At 39.8% G+C, this 15,370-nt stretch overlaps 1 protein-coding gene across 2 annotated transcripts in view; it reads left to right on the top strand.

The window, feature by feature from the left end:
• The window catches only part of ITGA6 (integrin subunit alpha 6), a 76,950-nt gene extending 62,422 nt beyond the window's left edge, over positions 1-14,528 (top strand). The window contains exons 21-26 of one of the 2 annotated variants that reach the window (XM_068544913.1): positions 160-258; positions 359-469; positions 567-665; positions 7,233-7,358; positions 10,511-10,640; positions 12,821-12,945. In XM_068544913.1, the coding sequence (XP_068401014.1) occupies positions 160-258; positions 359-469; positions 567-665; positions 7,233-7,358; positions 10,511-10,618 (543 nt within the window). In that variant the 3' untranslated portion in view covers positions 10,619-10,640; positions 12,821-12,945. Of the gene's footprint in view, positions 1-159; positions 259-358; positions 470-566; positions 666-7,232; positions 7,359-10,510; positions 10,641-12,820 lie in introns of both variants that reach the window. The other variant, XM_068544912.1, reaches the window with a different exon arrangement.
• Positions 14,529-15,370: the final 842 nt, after the last annotated feature.

The following is a 15,370-nucleotide window of genomic DNA, read 5'->3' as shown; positions in this document are numbered from 1 at the left end:
CTTAAATTATTTCCGCGCCTTTGGCGATGGGAGATGGGTGAAGATTAATTGTCAATCATGTGGATTTGGCATTATTTGGGAGGGAGTGCTCAAGAGGTTTGTACAGTAGTGCCAAAAAATTACCTTAGGTGGAACTATTTTGGATATAATTCTTTTCAGGAGGCTCACAACTCAAGAAAGAAACGAGAAATTGCTGAAAGACAGACAGACGATGGTAGAAAATTTTCTTTATTTGCCGAAAGAAAATACCAGACCCTCGTAAGTATTTTTCAAGAGCTGTGAGCGTTTGACAGGAGGTGGCAGGAAGGCCTTCCCCAGACCACTGCGCTGTAACACCTGCTCTTCCTTTTCCCCCCAGAACTGCAGCGTGAACGTGAACTGTGTGAACATCGGGTGCCCGCTCCGAGGGCTGGATAGCAAGGCCTCCGTGGTTCTGCGCTCGAGGCTCTGGAACAGCACGTTTCTGGAGGTGGGCTCCGCTGCTGGGCTGTGCCCCTCTAGTTGTCTGCCACCTCCCAGGACATTTCCCTCTTCACTAATGCTTTCACTCACTTTGTCTCCGACAGGAGTACTCCAAGATGAACTACCTGGACATTCTCGTGCGGGCTTCCATTGATGTAACTGCTGCCACCGAGAATATTAAGCTGCCCAATGCAGGCACTCAGGTGAGGGGTCCCCGGGCTTCATTCAGCTCAGAGCAGATCTCTCTCCTCCACCCCATGCCCGTGGCCTGAGGATGTGCTGCTCTGGAACTCACTTCCCTCGCGGCACTGTTACCCCCTTTAAGGAGAAAGCAGATGGTGTCTTTAAGGTGCCGCCCACCCCAAGCAGTGTTTCAATAGAATCATTGCAGAAAGAAGTGATTCCCGGGTCATCTCGATCTGTGGTGCATGGGGTAGATTTGAGAGCTCTTGGCTCAAGGAGAGAATGGGTGCACCTCCCAAGTCTATAAAGACCCCACGTCTTGTACCGCCCCTGGTGCTTGTCACCGTTGTCGGCGTGCCCCCAGTGACGGTAGCCTCACTGCATCATGGGGTAGCTCGTGGCGTGTGTGGCCAGCAGCAGTTACTAGAAACGATCTCTATATAGGAATCCAGAGTTGAATCTTATAAAATCAGTCTCTGGTTATGGCCCCCTGGAACAACCCCAGAATAAGTCCTCTCTCTCAGCCACGTAGCAGCCTTTGAAATAATTGAAGGAAACTGTCATGCCTCCTCGGACAGGTCTCTTCAGAGCTAAGCACCCAGCTCTTCAGTTTTCCGTCCTGCCTGGCGGCAGCTGAACTGGTTCCAGGCCTCTGCCCTTCCTGGGCCGGCCCCAGGCAGGGCTGAGCGGATGTGTGGTCTGCCTCCTTCAGCTTACCCTAACCTGCCTCCCAGTGTCTCAGACCCAAGCTTCTGTTAGTTCAGCCGAAAATTTGGTTTTTAAATGGTTGCTGAGGATTGTTTGCATTTCTAGCAGCTACCGTTTTTACGTTCGTGTTCTGCTGAAACTTCCAGGTGTTTTCATCAGAATGTGCTGTCAAGCTGTATTTCCCATATCCCACCCTTGAGCAAATTTAAAAAATCTAAATGCATGCCTTTAAGTGTATCCTCGCATTTTATGTGATTTACTTTTGGTCCGTTGTTTGGGTTTACAACATAATTTTGAGTCTCTCAGTCATTTGCTCTCTGTTAACTTTCTAACCCTGCAAGCTTTATCCTTTTTTAAAACCAAGAAGCATGCCTACTGTGTCCTCCTCCAGGTAATTAAGAAAACTATTGAACAAGACTAGGAGCTTGTGTACCACTAGTCAGAGGTTCCTTGTGGGGGTCTGGCACCCACAGGGGCTTTGTATCAAGCTCTCAAAGTAAATGCCTGCAGGTTACAGTTGGGAATGTTTTGCAAAAGAGAATGAATGGAGAAGGAAAGATTGTGAATTACTGTCCTGAAGCTGATCTACTGATGTACTTATGACAGTGTCCTGGCTTCAGTCCTTTCACCAGCTGAAAATCCAGTGAGTCTCCCTGATCACCTTGGTTTCTGGGATATAGTGGCCCTTAGTTGTTAAAATTTACCATCCAAACCAGGACACGTTTATCTGGGCAGGATGCTGGGGCACCTGGTGCAAGCCAGGACTGTCCCAGGCTCCCCAGGATGTACCCTCACCCTGGCCTTACATTATCTTTGCAGGTTACTCCAGCCCACCTTTCTATTTCTTATTAATAAGGCATCATAAGGACTGTCGGCTAAACTACACCCTCCCTGAGAATCCTTTAACTCCCTCTCCGACTGAAGGCAGTTGCTATAACTTTCTGTGACTTTTAGTCAGCAACCCTGAGAATCACTGAGTTTTTAGAGCTGCAAAGAGAAAGAACGCTTTAGGGGGAAGGGACTAACATTAATAAAACGTTAATTAAATGTCTACCATCTACTAGATGCTTTACCGATATGCTGTCATTTAGACTGCAGAAGAATACCAAGGTAGACATTGTACCCACTTTACAAAAAAGGAAGCAGGCACAGAGAGGGGATGTCATTTGGGGTCCTGGATTGAAATCTGTAGCTGTCTGACTTCAGGGCTCCTGTTCTTTGACTCTGTGATATTTGCTCCCCATTAAGTCCCCAAATCTCAAGTTTAGATGAGAAAACTTGAGTCCAAGGAAGGCTGTCTCTCCCTCAGGGTCACAGGACCAGCATGTGGAGTTAAGACCAGACCTCGGGCTCAAAGGTCCTCATCAGGTGCTCTTGTTTTCTCGAAGATAATGGAACTAAGTCCCCTCGTGTCCAGTCTAATGGCTGGGTCACAAATGCAGATGAGGTTCTCCTGGGCATTTCATGTTCTTCGGGCTTGAGAGCCCATGCCTACCAACGGGAATTGGAATCTTTGCTGTAATCCTACTTGATTTGTTTAATAATTGGTAGATTTGAAAACGGGTTATTAGTCTCATGTCTAGAACCCATTTCTTTTGAAAACCGAGTCTTTTTTTTCATCTCTAGTCTTCTGTTACCTCTTCTATTTACTGATTTCTGAGATACAATAGTAGCTCAGATATCATATCTACACGTTTCTTTAGATTTTTAAGGTGCAGTTTTGGGAGGCCTAAAGATTCAAGCTTAATTCAAGTGTCAGGTTGCCTTCATTTTTTATTCCCTCACTTACTGAGGGTTTCAATTTCATTTATATCTTGGTTCCTCTCTCTTTTCCAGTGTCTAGATCATTTTTCTTTGGAGATAGAAGCAAAGGAGGTTGAGTAATTCAGTCTTGTCTTTTGGTGTTAATATTGAAACATCTTCCCATTGCTTTTACTCTAATCCTGGCTTTAAAAAGATGAAAAAAAAAAACCTTTGTTTCCTTATAACCCAACTAATTTCAAGAGTTTTGTGTTCATTTCTTAATAAAACACTTTCAAGATATTGTTACAACAAAGTCAGAGAGAGCTGGTCACCTAACTGAAACAGCTAAGATGGTTACTAAAATTTTAGTATCAGTTAAATTGATCCAATTAACAATCCAGTTAGCCATGGACACCCTGTGTGCCTTCCCTGCAAAAATGCTAGAGAAGCAAAGTTGAACAAGATAGTATCAATTGTGAAGAATTTCAGGGTCTAGGAGATCGCGAACCAGGAGAGAATTGTTGAAGTAAGCCAAGGAAGAAGGAGATTACTTATGGGTTGTACTTATATACCCCCATTTCATTCCTAAGGAAGTAGGAAGAGAGTGTCTAAGCTTCCTGGCTGCCAAAGATGAGAAAGAATGTGATAGGTGAAAGTAGGCACATCATTTTTCAGGGGGAGGAGCTTTTCTTTTTTTGGTTCTAAATTCAGAGAAGAACTTGAGATATGGATCCTTTTATAAGATGGATTTCTGATAAGAAGAACACTCACTAAGGGGATGGTGTCTTTAATAGGGAGTTTTGTAAAAGATAGGAAAATCCCTTCATCGGGTGGTTTCTTACACTGATGTTCAATAAGAGCATAGGATATTACATTACAGAGTGATTTAGGGAAACAGTTTGGCTGGGGGCAAGCTAATGTGGTCTCAGCACTGCTCACTGGTGATGGAATTTAATGCATCAGCAGAGTTAAGCCCTTTTTCCCCTTACGGGCACATGATGGATGAGGTTCACATGCACAGGTCATCCCTATGGAAATGCCTAGATTTTAATGAAACCAAAAAAAATTTTTTTGTTTTTGGAGTTGGAGTAATTTCTGCTGGCCTGAACCTGTCATTGTCCATCAGTAACAGTTGCTGTGACAAGATGAGACAAGGCTTCCCGAGCTCTGGGAGTTGCAGCTCACAGTTGGTCTCCCCTCACCCGATTCTAAGGCCAGCTCCACAACAACCCCCATTCTCAGTCCCAGCTGGAGAATGACTGTCACACACACACACACACACACACACACACACACACACACACACACACACACACACACGACAATTTAAGGAAACAAACAATAAAATCTTGCTGACTGGCCTCTCTCGCCTTCCTGGACCGCACTGTGGCCTTGCACACACTGGGTTTGCAGAGCACATCTGGCCTTTAAATGTGTGGCCCAGCCCCTAGCATCAGTCCTCAGTCTTTGATGCACAGTGAGTTGTTTTAGTTTTTAAAAGCCTCCAAGATCTGGTTTGAATGGTAGCCAGACCTGAGGCTTAGAGCTCTCAGCTGGGTTCCCCCTACACACCACCCCAGCCCCAACCCGCAAAACAAACTACCTCGTTCAGCCCTTATGCTGTTGGATTGCAGCCTTTTATGGGCATGGTTTCCCCCTATGATCAGCCATTTAAGAGGCTCTGGTATGCAGTGTGACTATAAGACTGCTTGCCCTTGCCATGGACCAGTTTCCACTCTCCACTTCACGCTTTCATCAGAGCTTATTCTTAAACATGAGGATGGCCCTTCCAAGTCATCACCTTGCCCCAGGGACACACTGTGTGGCTTCCCTATGCTACATACTAGGGAAGCAAATTTAAATGAGATAAAGCATAGGCTAATTGAAATAATCTTTTTATTTTAGAATAGTCTGGCTTAGCAGTCACATCAACTATATTACTTCTTCACCGGTCTCACCATTCTTTCTTCCCTACTTCGTGGGTACTCCTCTGCTTGAACCAGTAATCTCAAGAAAGGGTTGTTTTAGCTTAAAGCTAGGACACCTGTTGTGGGAAGGGAGGCAACAGAAGTGAGCCATGAGGCCCTCCCTGGGGCTGGGAGCTTGAGTGAAACCTCATTGAGAGCATAACAGGAAACATAGTAGCTGAGAAAGGTGTTTATGCTAAAAACTCTAAAAGTGCATTCTTTCCTATTAAATGTTTAAAGGAAAGCAGTTCTTGCTTTTAAGTATATTCTATAAGCCAAAGGAGGTTGAGAAGCTGTTTTCTAGGATAAGTAGGAAGGGAAGTACTTTAAGAGATTTTTAAAGAAAGAGTTCTAGTATAGTAGTATTGAATCACAGTGTAGACATAGAAGCATTTTTAGGCAGCATCCAGAATTCAATATTAATTTAGAATACATGAATAGAAACATTTCTCAGAAATTAAATTGTTCCCTCTAAGTTTTCTTTACCCTTCACTTTATATTCTCTAAATTCAGAAATATCAGAAACTTCAAACTGGTAGATCTTTTATCAGTATAGTTTACAAAATCATATTTGTAGCTTTCACCAGGTCTTTTATGTGCTTTGAAAAATCATCTCCTGGGGAAAAAAAAGTCTCCTGGCGTTACAAAAATCCACTTGAATTCTAAACCCATGTAACCAAGCTGTAGCAAATTGCCATAAGCAACTTTTTAGATTTCTAAATAAGCACTATTTCTATTTAATTGGTATTTGCCAGCTATCAAATGTTTAGAACTTAAGCTTCTCATCAGCTGCCACTTAAAGCTCTAAGCTGCCTCTGAATGAATCCAGAGTCTAGTTCGTCTATACACATTGTTGTAGAAGATGACACCAAGCCATTTCAGGAAATTTTATTCTTTATGAGGATCTTTAGTTTGCTATCCTGTTACTGAAATCAGGTTTGGCTTCTTGTCGCTCAAGAATCCAGTTGTGAGAGAGAAGTGTTAGGTAAAAGAAAAGATAGCTTTGTTGAGGAAGGTGGCAATCCTGGGGAGAAGGTGGTCTCGTTTCCCAAAGAACCAACTCCCCAGGTTTTGCTCAGAGATTATGTAGGGAAAAGAGGAGGGGCTACGTGCTGGAGAGGAGGTAATCTTCTATGTTCAGAGATGACCGCCTCAGTCCTATGGTTCCAAGTAGCTGTCAGCTGGGGGCGCCCTGTAGGGTCCTGCTCGGTTTCAACCCTAAGGAAGAATTAGAATGGTATCCATCTAATGCCTCTAATACCATCTAATAGCTCCATCGCTATTTTTATATTTCATAACGTCTTTAAAATCTGAGGGAGGAATGTAGGCTTATTGTGCATAAACAGACCCTTTTGTTGCCATTGTTGGATGCTTAATTAAGAGAGGTGACCATTCTCAAAATGATACCAGGTTATATAGATGTAACAAGATTGGGGTTGTGTCCCTATTGATAATTGTTGAAACTTGGTGATGAATAAATGATGGTTCATTATACAATTTTCTCTACTTTTGTTGATTACAAAAATTTTTAAAACATAAGTTAGCAAAGAAATAATTACTTTGTCAAAACACAATCCAGGACTTCCCTGGTGGCGCAGTGGTTAAGAATCCGCCTGCAAATGCAGGGGACACGGGTTCGAGCCCTGGTCCGGGAAGATCCCACATGCCACAGAGCAGCTAAGCCCGTGCACCACAACTACTGAGCCTGCGCTCTAGAGCCACGAGCCACAATTACTGAGGCCGTGAGCCACAACTACTGAAGCCCACATGCCTAGAGCCTGTGCTCCACAACAAGAGAAGCCACCACAATGAGAAGCCCGTGCACCGAAACGAAGAGGAGCCCCTGCTGGATGCAACTAGAGAAAGTCCACACGCAGCAACGAAGACCCAATGCAGCCAAAAATAAAAATAAATGAATAAATAAATTTATTTAAAAAAAAAAAAAACCCCACAATCCAGCATTTTCCAGGTTCTGGGAAAAGATCTCCAAGAAATGTCTCTTAAAGCAGTATTCCGTTACTAAAGGAAAGGATCTCACATCAAAAAGACATCTCATCCGTCCATAGGCTACATTTGACCAAAATGTGTCTGGAAGCAGAATTAGTAATATAAACTCATGGTTTAATTCTCACCTCAGTTTATAATATTGCTTTCTTTTATGCCCCATAGGTTCGTGTGACTGTGTTTCCCTCAAAGACTGTAGCTCAATATTCAGGAGTACCTTGGTGGATCATCCTAGTGGCTATTCTTGCTGGGATTTTGATGCTTGCTCTATTAGTATTTTTACTATGGAAGGTAAGTCATATCTGGCACTTGAGTTTTGTGATACAAACTTTATTTCAGGTTTTTTAAAAAGTAAATTAACACTGATAGTATATACATTTTTTTCATTGCTTCCTTTTCCCAACATTTTACTATGAAACTTTTTCCAACATACAGCAAACTTGAGAATTATACAATGAACATCTGAATATCTGTCTAACATTTTGTATTTAAAGGTATATAGTATTTGTACATTATAAGGAGTTTCTTAAGTGTGTAAATTTTGGTGTTTTTCACATATAATTTAGCACGTTTGGCAAATAACAATTTAAAAAATTTTACCACTATGACCTTTTCTTCATCTAAGATCAAATTCTGAATCTAAGCCAAATTGTTGGGTATCACATTAATCAGAATCTGTATCCCGGTTAATTTCAACTTTTGTAAAGAAACATTCATGGCAGCAGTTGGAGCTTGTTACAGTTGCAGCTAGATTAGGAATAGGAAAGCATGAAATTAATGAATCCCAAAGTAGTTATCATAGCCTATATCAAACATAAGGAAGATCTGTGTTTAATATGATGTTCTTCATTAGAATTTGGTCCTGCAAATATAATGTAGTATCTTCTGCCTGCTTTCTACCAGTAAATAGTCTGCATTACAAAAAAATGTATGAGATGTTGCATACTTTTGTTGCCAGAGATTGTGACCTATAGATTTTGGATTATTCTCAGTGAGTAATGGAGGTTCACAGACCTTTATCAACCTTTGTCAACAATCACAACTTGTAAAAAACTCAGTTTTTAATGACTTATTCGGCAGCACAACTTGACATGATGTGAAGAGAGGCTCTTTATGGTCTTTATCCTTTACTCATTAGTCTCACTGCAGAAATACTAATGTTTTGATTACTGTGACATTATGTATGCAGTGTATTACTTTTCTAAAATGCCAAAAATTCTGGGTTTCCAAACTTGTCTGGTCTAGAGGTTAACGGATTATGAAACCTGACCGACAATGTCTAGGATCAAACTATCCTTATCTTTTCCTTGGATCCAAGAGTATAATGGCCAAGGGCTCAGGATAGTCTCACTTTCAAATATTGGGCATCTCTTTTTCACTTTATTTTTCCAAGTAACTTCCTCTTGCCAAGATAATTTTCTGAGATAATTTGCCTGTGTCCTCCAGTTGTGTGATTGAAGCTTGGTATCTGCTTATGCCAAGAGCCATCCTCCCATGGGATGTTAGCCAGTCCTACCTCTGATGTTTACTTCAGGTAGTAGGTTTGTCTGATGAGCACAGCCAGCCAATATAGGAGATGCTCTGGAAATTATTTTGATATCAAAAACTGAATGCAAGGTTTGATATTTGAGGATGGCCTTCTGCTGCTCTCCAGAAGAGGTCACAAGAACAGTCTTTTTCAGAACAGATCTTATTGGCAGTCTCTAATGAGGGTAAGTTGAGAGTTAAGAAACCCAAGCTATATAACCTTGGACAAATCATTTCACCTCCCTGGGGCACTGGTTTGCCTTAGCTGCTTAGTAAGTGGGTTGGACTAGATGATCTCTCTCTTTTTTTTTTTTTTTTATGTTCTAAAGTATCCGGACTCACAAGTGAACTCTAAAGTAACCAGACAACTTCTACAACCCCCCCATGAAAATAATTTTTATTACTTTATGCTTTTCTTTCTGAAACTGAACTGTTTGCTTTTATGTGCTAAAATAATAGACTTTGAGGACCAGAGAGGACTCTGGTTCAGTGGCCTTTAAATTGGGTTTTGCACATCCACGTAGGTGCCAAGACAAAGCTACACAGGTGGGGCTAGGGGCAGTATCCCCACTTCAACCGGAGCCGTGGTGACTTTATCTGCTTTGAACATAGGGATTCTGTATAGGGTTTTGTTTGAGGGTATAAGAGAAAAGTCCTCCAGCCTGGTCCAGTCACCTTCATTTTGTAAACAAAGATGCTCACGCCCATGGATATTAAGAATGTTGCCAAGTTAGAGGCATAACAAGGACTCTTGGTTCGTGGTTCATTCCTTTTCCCACCATATTTACTAGCGTGTGTTACTGAAAGTTGGCTGGGTGTGCTCACTGTGTAATAAATTAAATGTCAGAAATAAATATCCAGATAAATAGCCTAGATCAACAGCCTGGATCAACGCTGTGCAGTAAAACTTTCTGTAATAATGGAGATGTTCTGAAGCTGCACTGTCCATTATGGTAATCGCTAGTCACATGTGGCTGTTGAGCACTTGGAATATGGCTAGTGCAATGGAGGTATTGACTTTTAAATTTAATTTAAATTTGAATAGCCTCACGTGGTTAGTAGCTACCATGTTGTACAAAGCAGATCAAGATTTGTACTTCATGAGTTGCCAGGCTAGGCTGCAGAATTTTCCAGGAGGGCAGAAATTCTTCAATCAAGTTATATATCAAAGGGCAGTTCCATGGCCTTATGAACTAGATAAAAGTAAGTAGAAAAAGTTCTCCACGGTTGAATGAGGAAATTATAGTAGGAAGTGGAATTATACCTTTATACTCATTTAGAGTGACCTAACCTGAGGAGCACAGGTTCCTACCACTTAAGTGTTACATGGTGGTTAAGAATTTGGGGAAATGACAGCTGTCGTTGTTTCATGACAGTGTATTTGAATTTATATTGTGATTTACCCCCACCAAGGCCCCAAGCAAATGGCATTTATTCCATAAAATTCACTGTGAAGGGCAGAAAAATATTCACAGAATCTATTTTATTTGGATTTGTGCTAAGCCTTAGAGAATTTATTCTTTAAACTTTGAATCAGTAAACTGTAGATGTCAATCTTTTGCCTATCTTTAGACTCCGTATTCCCTGCAAGAAGAAACCACCCAAAGCTGTAATCAGATGTGTATATATTTTCCCTTTTAGGATGATTTTGGTCCTTAGGATTTGTTACAAATAGAAAAATCAATCAGCTAATGTCATCCATATAAATATTTGACCAGAGACCCATGATAGTAGAGTTGGGTTAATTGCTGTCACCATGTAGTATAGCGCAGGGGCTGGTCCCTTTTGGTTGATCCACAGTGGTCTCTTTGTAAAACAAGCTGTAAGTAGAAAACAGGTTAAAATCTGAGATTTTCTTTTGTTTAGCTTTTATACATAAAACTGTAACACTGACTAAATACCTTGCTTCCTTGTAGTGTGGTTTCTTCAAGAGAAATAAGAAAGATCATTATGATGCCACATATCACAAGGCTGAGATCCATGCTCAGCCGTCTGATAAAGAGAGGCTTACTTCTGATGCATAGTATTGATCTACTTCTGTCATTGGTAATTGATCAATGTTTTTCAATTGCTAGCTGTGGGACCCGCTGTGGTTGTGGTGGCTAACTTTAAAAGCAACAGCTTGCTGTGTGTGTCCCATTAACAGATGTTTCCAAATGTCCACACTGGCTTCCCTTGCTTGGATTTATTTCATTTATTTCACTTGAAAGCTTACCGTTTTTTAAAAAATGCACGAAGAATCTTTCGTTGCAGGTGAGTAATTTTTGTGTTGTTGTTGTTGTTATTAAACATTACCCACAGCAATGAAGAAAACGGCAATCTATGTACACACAAAAGGAGGCTTTAGACCTCCACAGTAGCCCAGTTTGCCATGTGTTGTTAATCCAGTATGTAGCACCTGGAATTTCAAAGATGCATAAGAAATCATCCCAGATTTCTTGTCCATTTTGGAGTTTCCCACAGATAGAAGCTTGTGTTGACTGCCTCATTAACCTATTGCATGTTGGAAACATTGTGTTTCTCTTGAAGAGAAGCCTTTCTCACTGTCATCTTTTTGATCTCCTTGCTATGAAGTGATGGGGGAAGGCTTGGAATGCTTTTATTGTTGCTCAGAAATTGTTTTATGCTAGCTAAGCATGCAACTTCCTTTCCCTGCATATCTACTATGGGTCAAAGACCATTGCAACAAACTCTTAACTATTGGCGTGATGGACATTATGGTCAACTTCAGAAGATGCTTCTTTGCCAACCTGGCCTTCAATATACAAAATTCTAACATAAAACTGCTCTGGACAGTTTATTTCAGAACGTTGTAATGGAGTTTGACCTTGTTCCTTGTTCCTAGAGATTTTTTTCAACTTTGGGTCTCAGTTGATTTTAAGTTTGTATTTGGCTTCTCTTATTTGTAAGTCCACGGAAATGGGAATGGCAGAGATTCCTTTTTCCATTTCTGTGGGCGTGAGAGGGTAGAATTACCCCTATAATCCCTTTCCATGGCACTGTCACGATGAATCCCAATTCCATTTCAGCTTTATGTATCACCCTTGATTTCTCCTTTGTTTAAATGGGGCGAGAGCCACATATTGTAACAGATAGGTGTTCTGGCTTTTTTGCAGAAAATAGAAAAGGCCTTAGAACAAAACTTCTTGGTCCATTTTTCCCATTGACTCAGTGATAACTTCGTACATAATTTTATTTTGCCCCATGCCATTTTTATAACTTAACATCATTCAAAACAAATGTTCTGTTCCTGTTGATGTCCAATAGTAAACACATTAATCAGCCATTCTAAGTATCTTCCTCATCCACCTTTTATCTGCATTTTTAAATTAAAAACACATCTTTTTAAAAAATACATATATATTTTATTCTCTTAAAAAATTCAATCTGATTTTTAAATTTCCAGATATGTTCTCAATAAAAATCTACTTTGGATCAGATTGAATATCTTTTTAAAGATCAATAAAATATATATTCATTAATAATTTAAATGTAAATGTTGTCTTTTCGCCAAAAAGAAAAGAAATTAGGGGATGCTCTGAAATTCAGTCAAGTAATAGTTTCCTCAAATTCCTTGCAGTACATAAATGATTTTATTGCAGGACACAGTTACTACATGATTTATTAATGAAACAGCTTAGTTTGGAAGCTTTGTTTGGAAATCCAGGCAGTATAAATTACCTTCTAGCTATTGAGAGATGAGTACTGGAGCCTTGGAGGAGAGATTTCTTAAATTGACCCACTTCAAGTAGTAATTTATAAAATATTTGTGACCTCATTTCCATTTTGTTAGTGGAAGAGGGCATGAAATAATCTTTGGTGTATGGCCTTGAAAAAAATTTGTTCTTGAAACTAACATGATGTTCTAATAATCTGAAAATTAGATCTTTTATGTACAGTATTGTGATTATAAAAAATGGAAGCACTGTTTCATAAGCTCTTCAACTGTTAGAGGCAACTAACATTGTTATAAGATTGAAAGACAAGATGGAAAAAGGGACTTTTCTTCCAGTTTTACAGCTGTTCTCTTCCGTTTATCCCCACCGGCTGTTATCATTTCTTTTTGACCTATTGGTTCCTTCTTAAAAGAAAACCATGTCTTTTATTCTTTGTCCAAGTCCAAAGTTAGGCATAGCTGAACAGAAAGCTTAGACATTGCCATCTAGTGGACTTTTGCTCTCGTTGGAATTATTTAATTTGTTTCTGTCTTTCTCCCCCGCCTCCAGTGTGGATTCTTTAAACGCTCTAGGTACGACGATAGTGTTCCCCGATACCATGCTGTAAGGATCCGGAAAGAGGAGCGAGAGATCCCAGATGAAAAATATAATGATAACCTTGAAAAAAAACAGTGGATCACAAGGTGGAATGAAAATGAAAGCTACTCCTAGGGGGGCCAAAAAAGCTTCACAGTACCCAAACTGCTTTTTTTTTTTTTTTTTTTTTCCCCAACCCAGAAATTTCAATGGATTGAAAAGCCTGTTCAATACCTGAATATAGATTTCAGACAGACTACACACAGTACAAGCCTACAGTTTTAACTGTGGACATTGTTACGTAGCCTGAGGCTCCTGTTTTGCACGGCCAATTTGAAGGCTGTTGGAATGGATTTTTCTTTAACTGCCTTAATTTAATGTTCCGGGTTGCCTTTGTTTTTGGTGTGACTGACTTACCTGTGCTGGGGAAGGACCTGCCACATCCTCGTGATGGTATAGCTGGAAGAAGCCACCACAACCACTGCGCCAACAGAGTGACCGTCCTGACCTCGGCACCACCTCTGCAAATGTTCTTCTCGCAGGACCAGAGAACCTGCAAGTCAACTGTCCTGCGTCACAAGACTATGCCGTCAGGGTAGCTGTGTTCAATTTAAAGTGCTCCCATAAATTAAGTGTGCAATAGAAAGTGATGCTGCCATCCTGCCATCTTTTTCCATTTCCTAGATGTGTGAATACCTGCTCACACCAAATACACAGAGATTTAATTCCCCTTTGACTAAAACACACAGGCATAACAGATTTGAATGCTAGTTATACTTATTTGTATATGGTATTTATTTTTCTTTTTTACAAACCATTTTGTTATTGACTAACAGGCCAAAGATTCTCCAGTTTACCCTTCAGGTTGGATTAAGCAATCAGAATTAGAACATGAGAGGTCGTTGGTTGGACCTAAATTATTGACTGCCTAAAGAAAACAGTAATTCTTTATAAATGTATCAGAGTTGTTATACTTCACAGATAAGTTTAAGTTATTAAAACATCTCCCTTCATGACAGCCCTCACCCCCTCCCTCCAGACCCAAAACATTTAAGAAATAGGATTTAACTGTAAGATGTTTAATTCTTAAAGACAGCAGATAATTTTTTAGTTTAGAGCCCTGTGTGATATTTCTGAATTTCATGCTATAACTTTCAGGAACTCTTGGAAATGATGGGATTGTTTGTTGGACTTTAGTGCAGTTTAGTCACTGCTGAAAATACTGTATATTCAGGACTTGAAAGAAACGGTGAGTGCCTGGGGTGGACCCAAACCGATCCAGCGTTAAGACTACTGAATACCTGATACCAAAAGTCAGAACATCGTGGCTTTGACGTTTTTAAATGTTATTGGAAGCATTTAATCAGTGAGTTGATGTTCTGTTTTTTGCTTTGTTTCCTCTCCTGTCTGCATCCCCCAAAAGACTTTGACTACTCTAAAAAAGAACTTTAAATTGTTTAATTTTAAAGATGAAGGGGAGGGAGGAGGAAGATACTATTATATAATACATTCAATAGAGATTGAATAGATATGAAAACTAAATTTTAAAAAATCACTGTACTTCAAAATGTTGAGGTATATGGGGCGCAACAGCAAACAGGTGCTAATTTGTTTGGCTGTAGTGTAAGCGGCATCTCAGAATCTTTTAAAAGAACAAAATACAGCTACGTGTGCCATTGTTGCTTTGGAGTTTTAATTTTTTTTTTTTTTCTTTTCAGAAATGTTACGCCCTTAAGATACTAGTTGTACTTTGGAATTTTCAAAACAAAAATAGTTTTATAAGTGATATTTTGTTTACAAAGATTTCTCTAAAACAGGTCATAACAGTGTTTAAAATCTCAGTTTCTTGCTTAGGTAACTTGCAACCTAGTGCACTGGCTTATAGGTTGCTCAGAAGCTGATATTTTGAAAGTGTTTATAGACCTTTGTTATAAAAATGAATGTCCTAAAAAGGTGGGGGGGTACAAGGGTGGTTCAACAACAAAAGAAGCAAGAATGTAGTGGTGTTTAAATTTGTAGTTGTTAAAAATGTCATCTCAAGTCAAGTCACTGGTCTGTTTGCATTTGATACATTTTTATGCTAACTAGCATTGTAAAATTATTTCATGATTAGAAAAATACCTGTGGATATTTGTATAAAAGTGTGAAATAAATTTTTTTATGAAAGTGTTCACTGCTTAGTAACACAGCATTGTATATGTGAAATTATAAATAATGTGAATTGCCTTTCTTTTTATTTCATCAAACTAAACTGTAAAGTTTTTCGTGTTTTTATTTATATGGGACACTAAGAATCTCACATCAGCCAAAGATATTAGTGCCCCCCCCCCAAAATGCAATGTAAATGTGATTGATGGGTTTTTTTTTCCCCCTTTTGGCTCTACTGTTCAGTTGAGAATATTTTCAAAAGAGAATGATCTTAAAGGTGGTTTGTTCAAGATACCTACAAATTGGGAGATGTCTGTATGTGTTGATTCATTTGCTTCAAAGGCTTATGATGCCTGTGAAGGATAGGGCGTCATT

This window comes from Eschrichtius robustus, chromosome 5 (assembly GCF_028021215.1).
Source record: "Eschrichtius robustus isolate mEscRob2 chromosome 5, mEscRob2.pri, whole genome shotgun sequence".
Classification (NCBI taxonomy): Eukaryota; Metazoa; Chordata; class Mammalia; order Artiodactyla; family Eschrichtiidae; genus Eschrichtius; species Eschrichtius robustus.
This window is presented reverse-complemented; position numbering and strand designations above follow the sequence as displayed.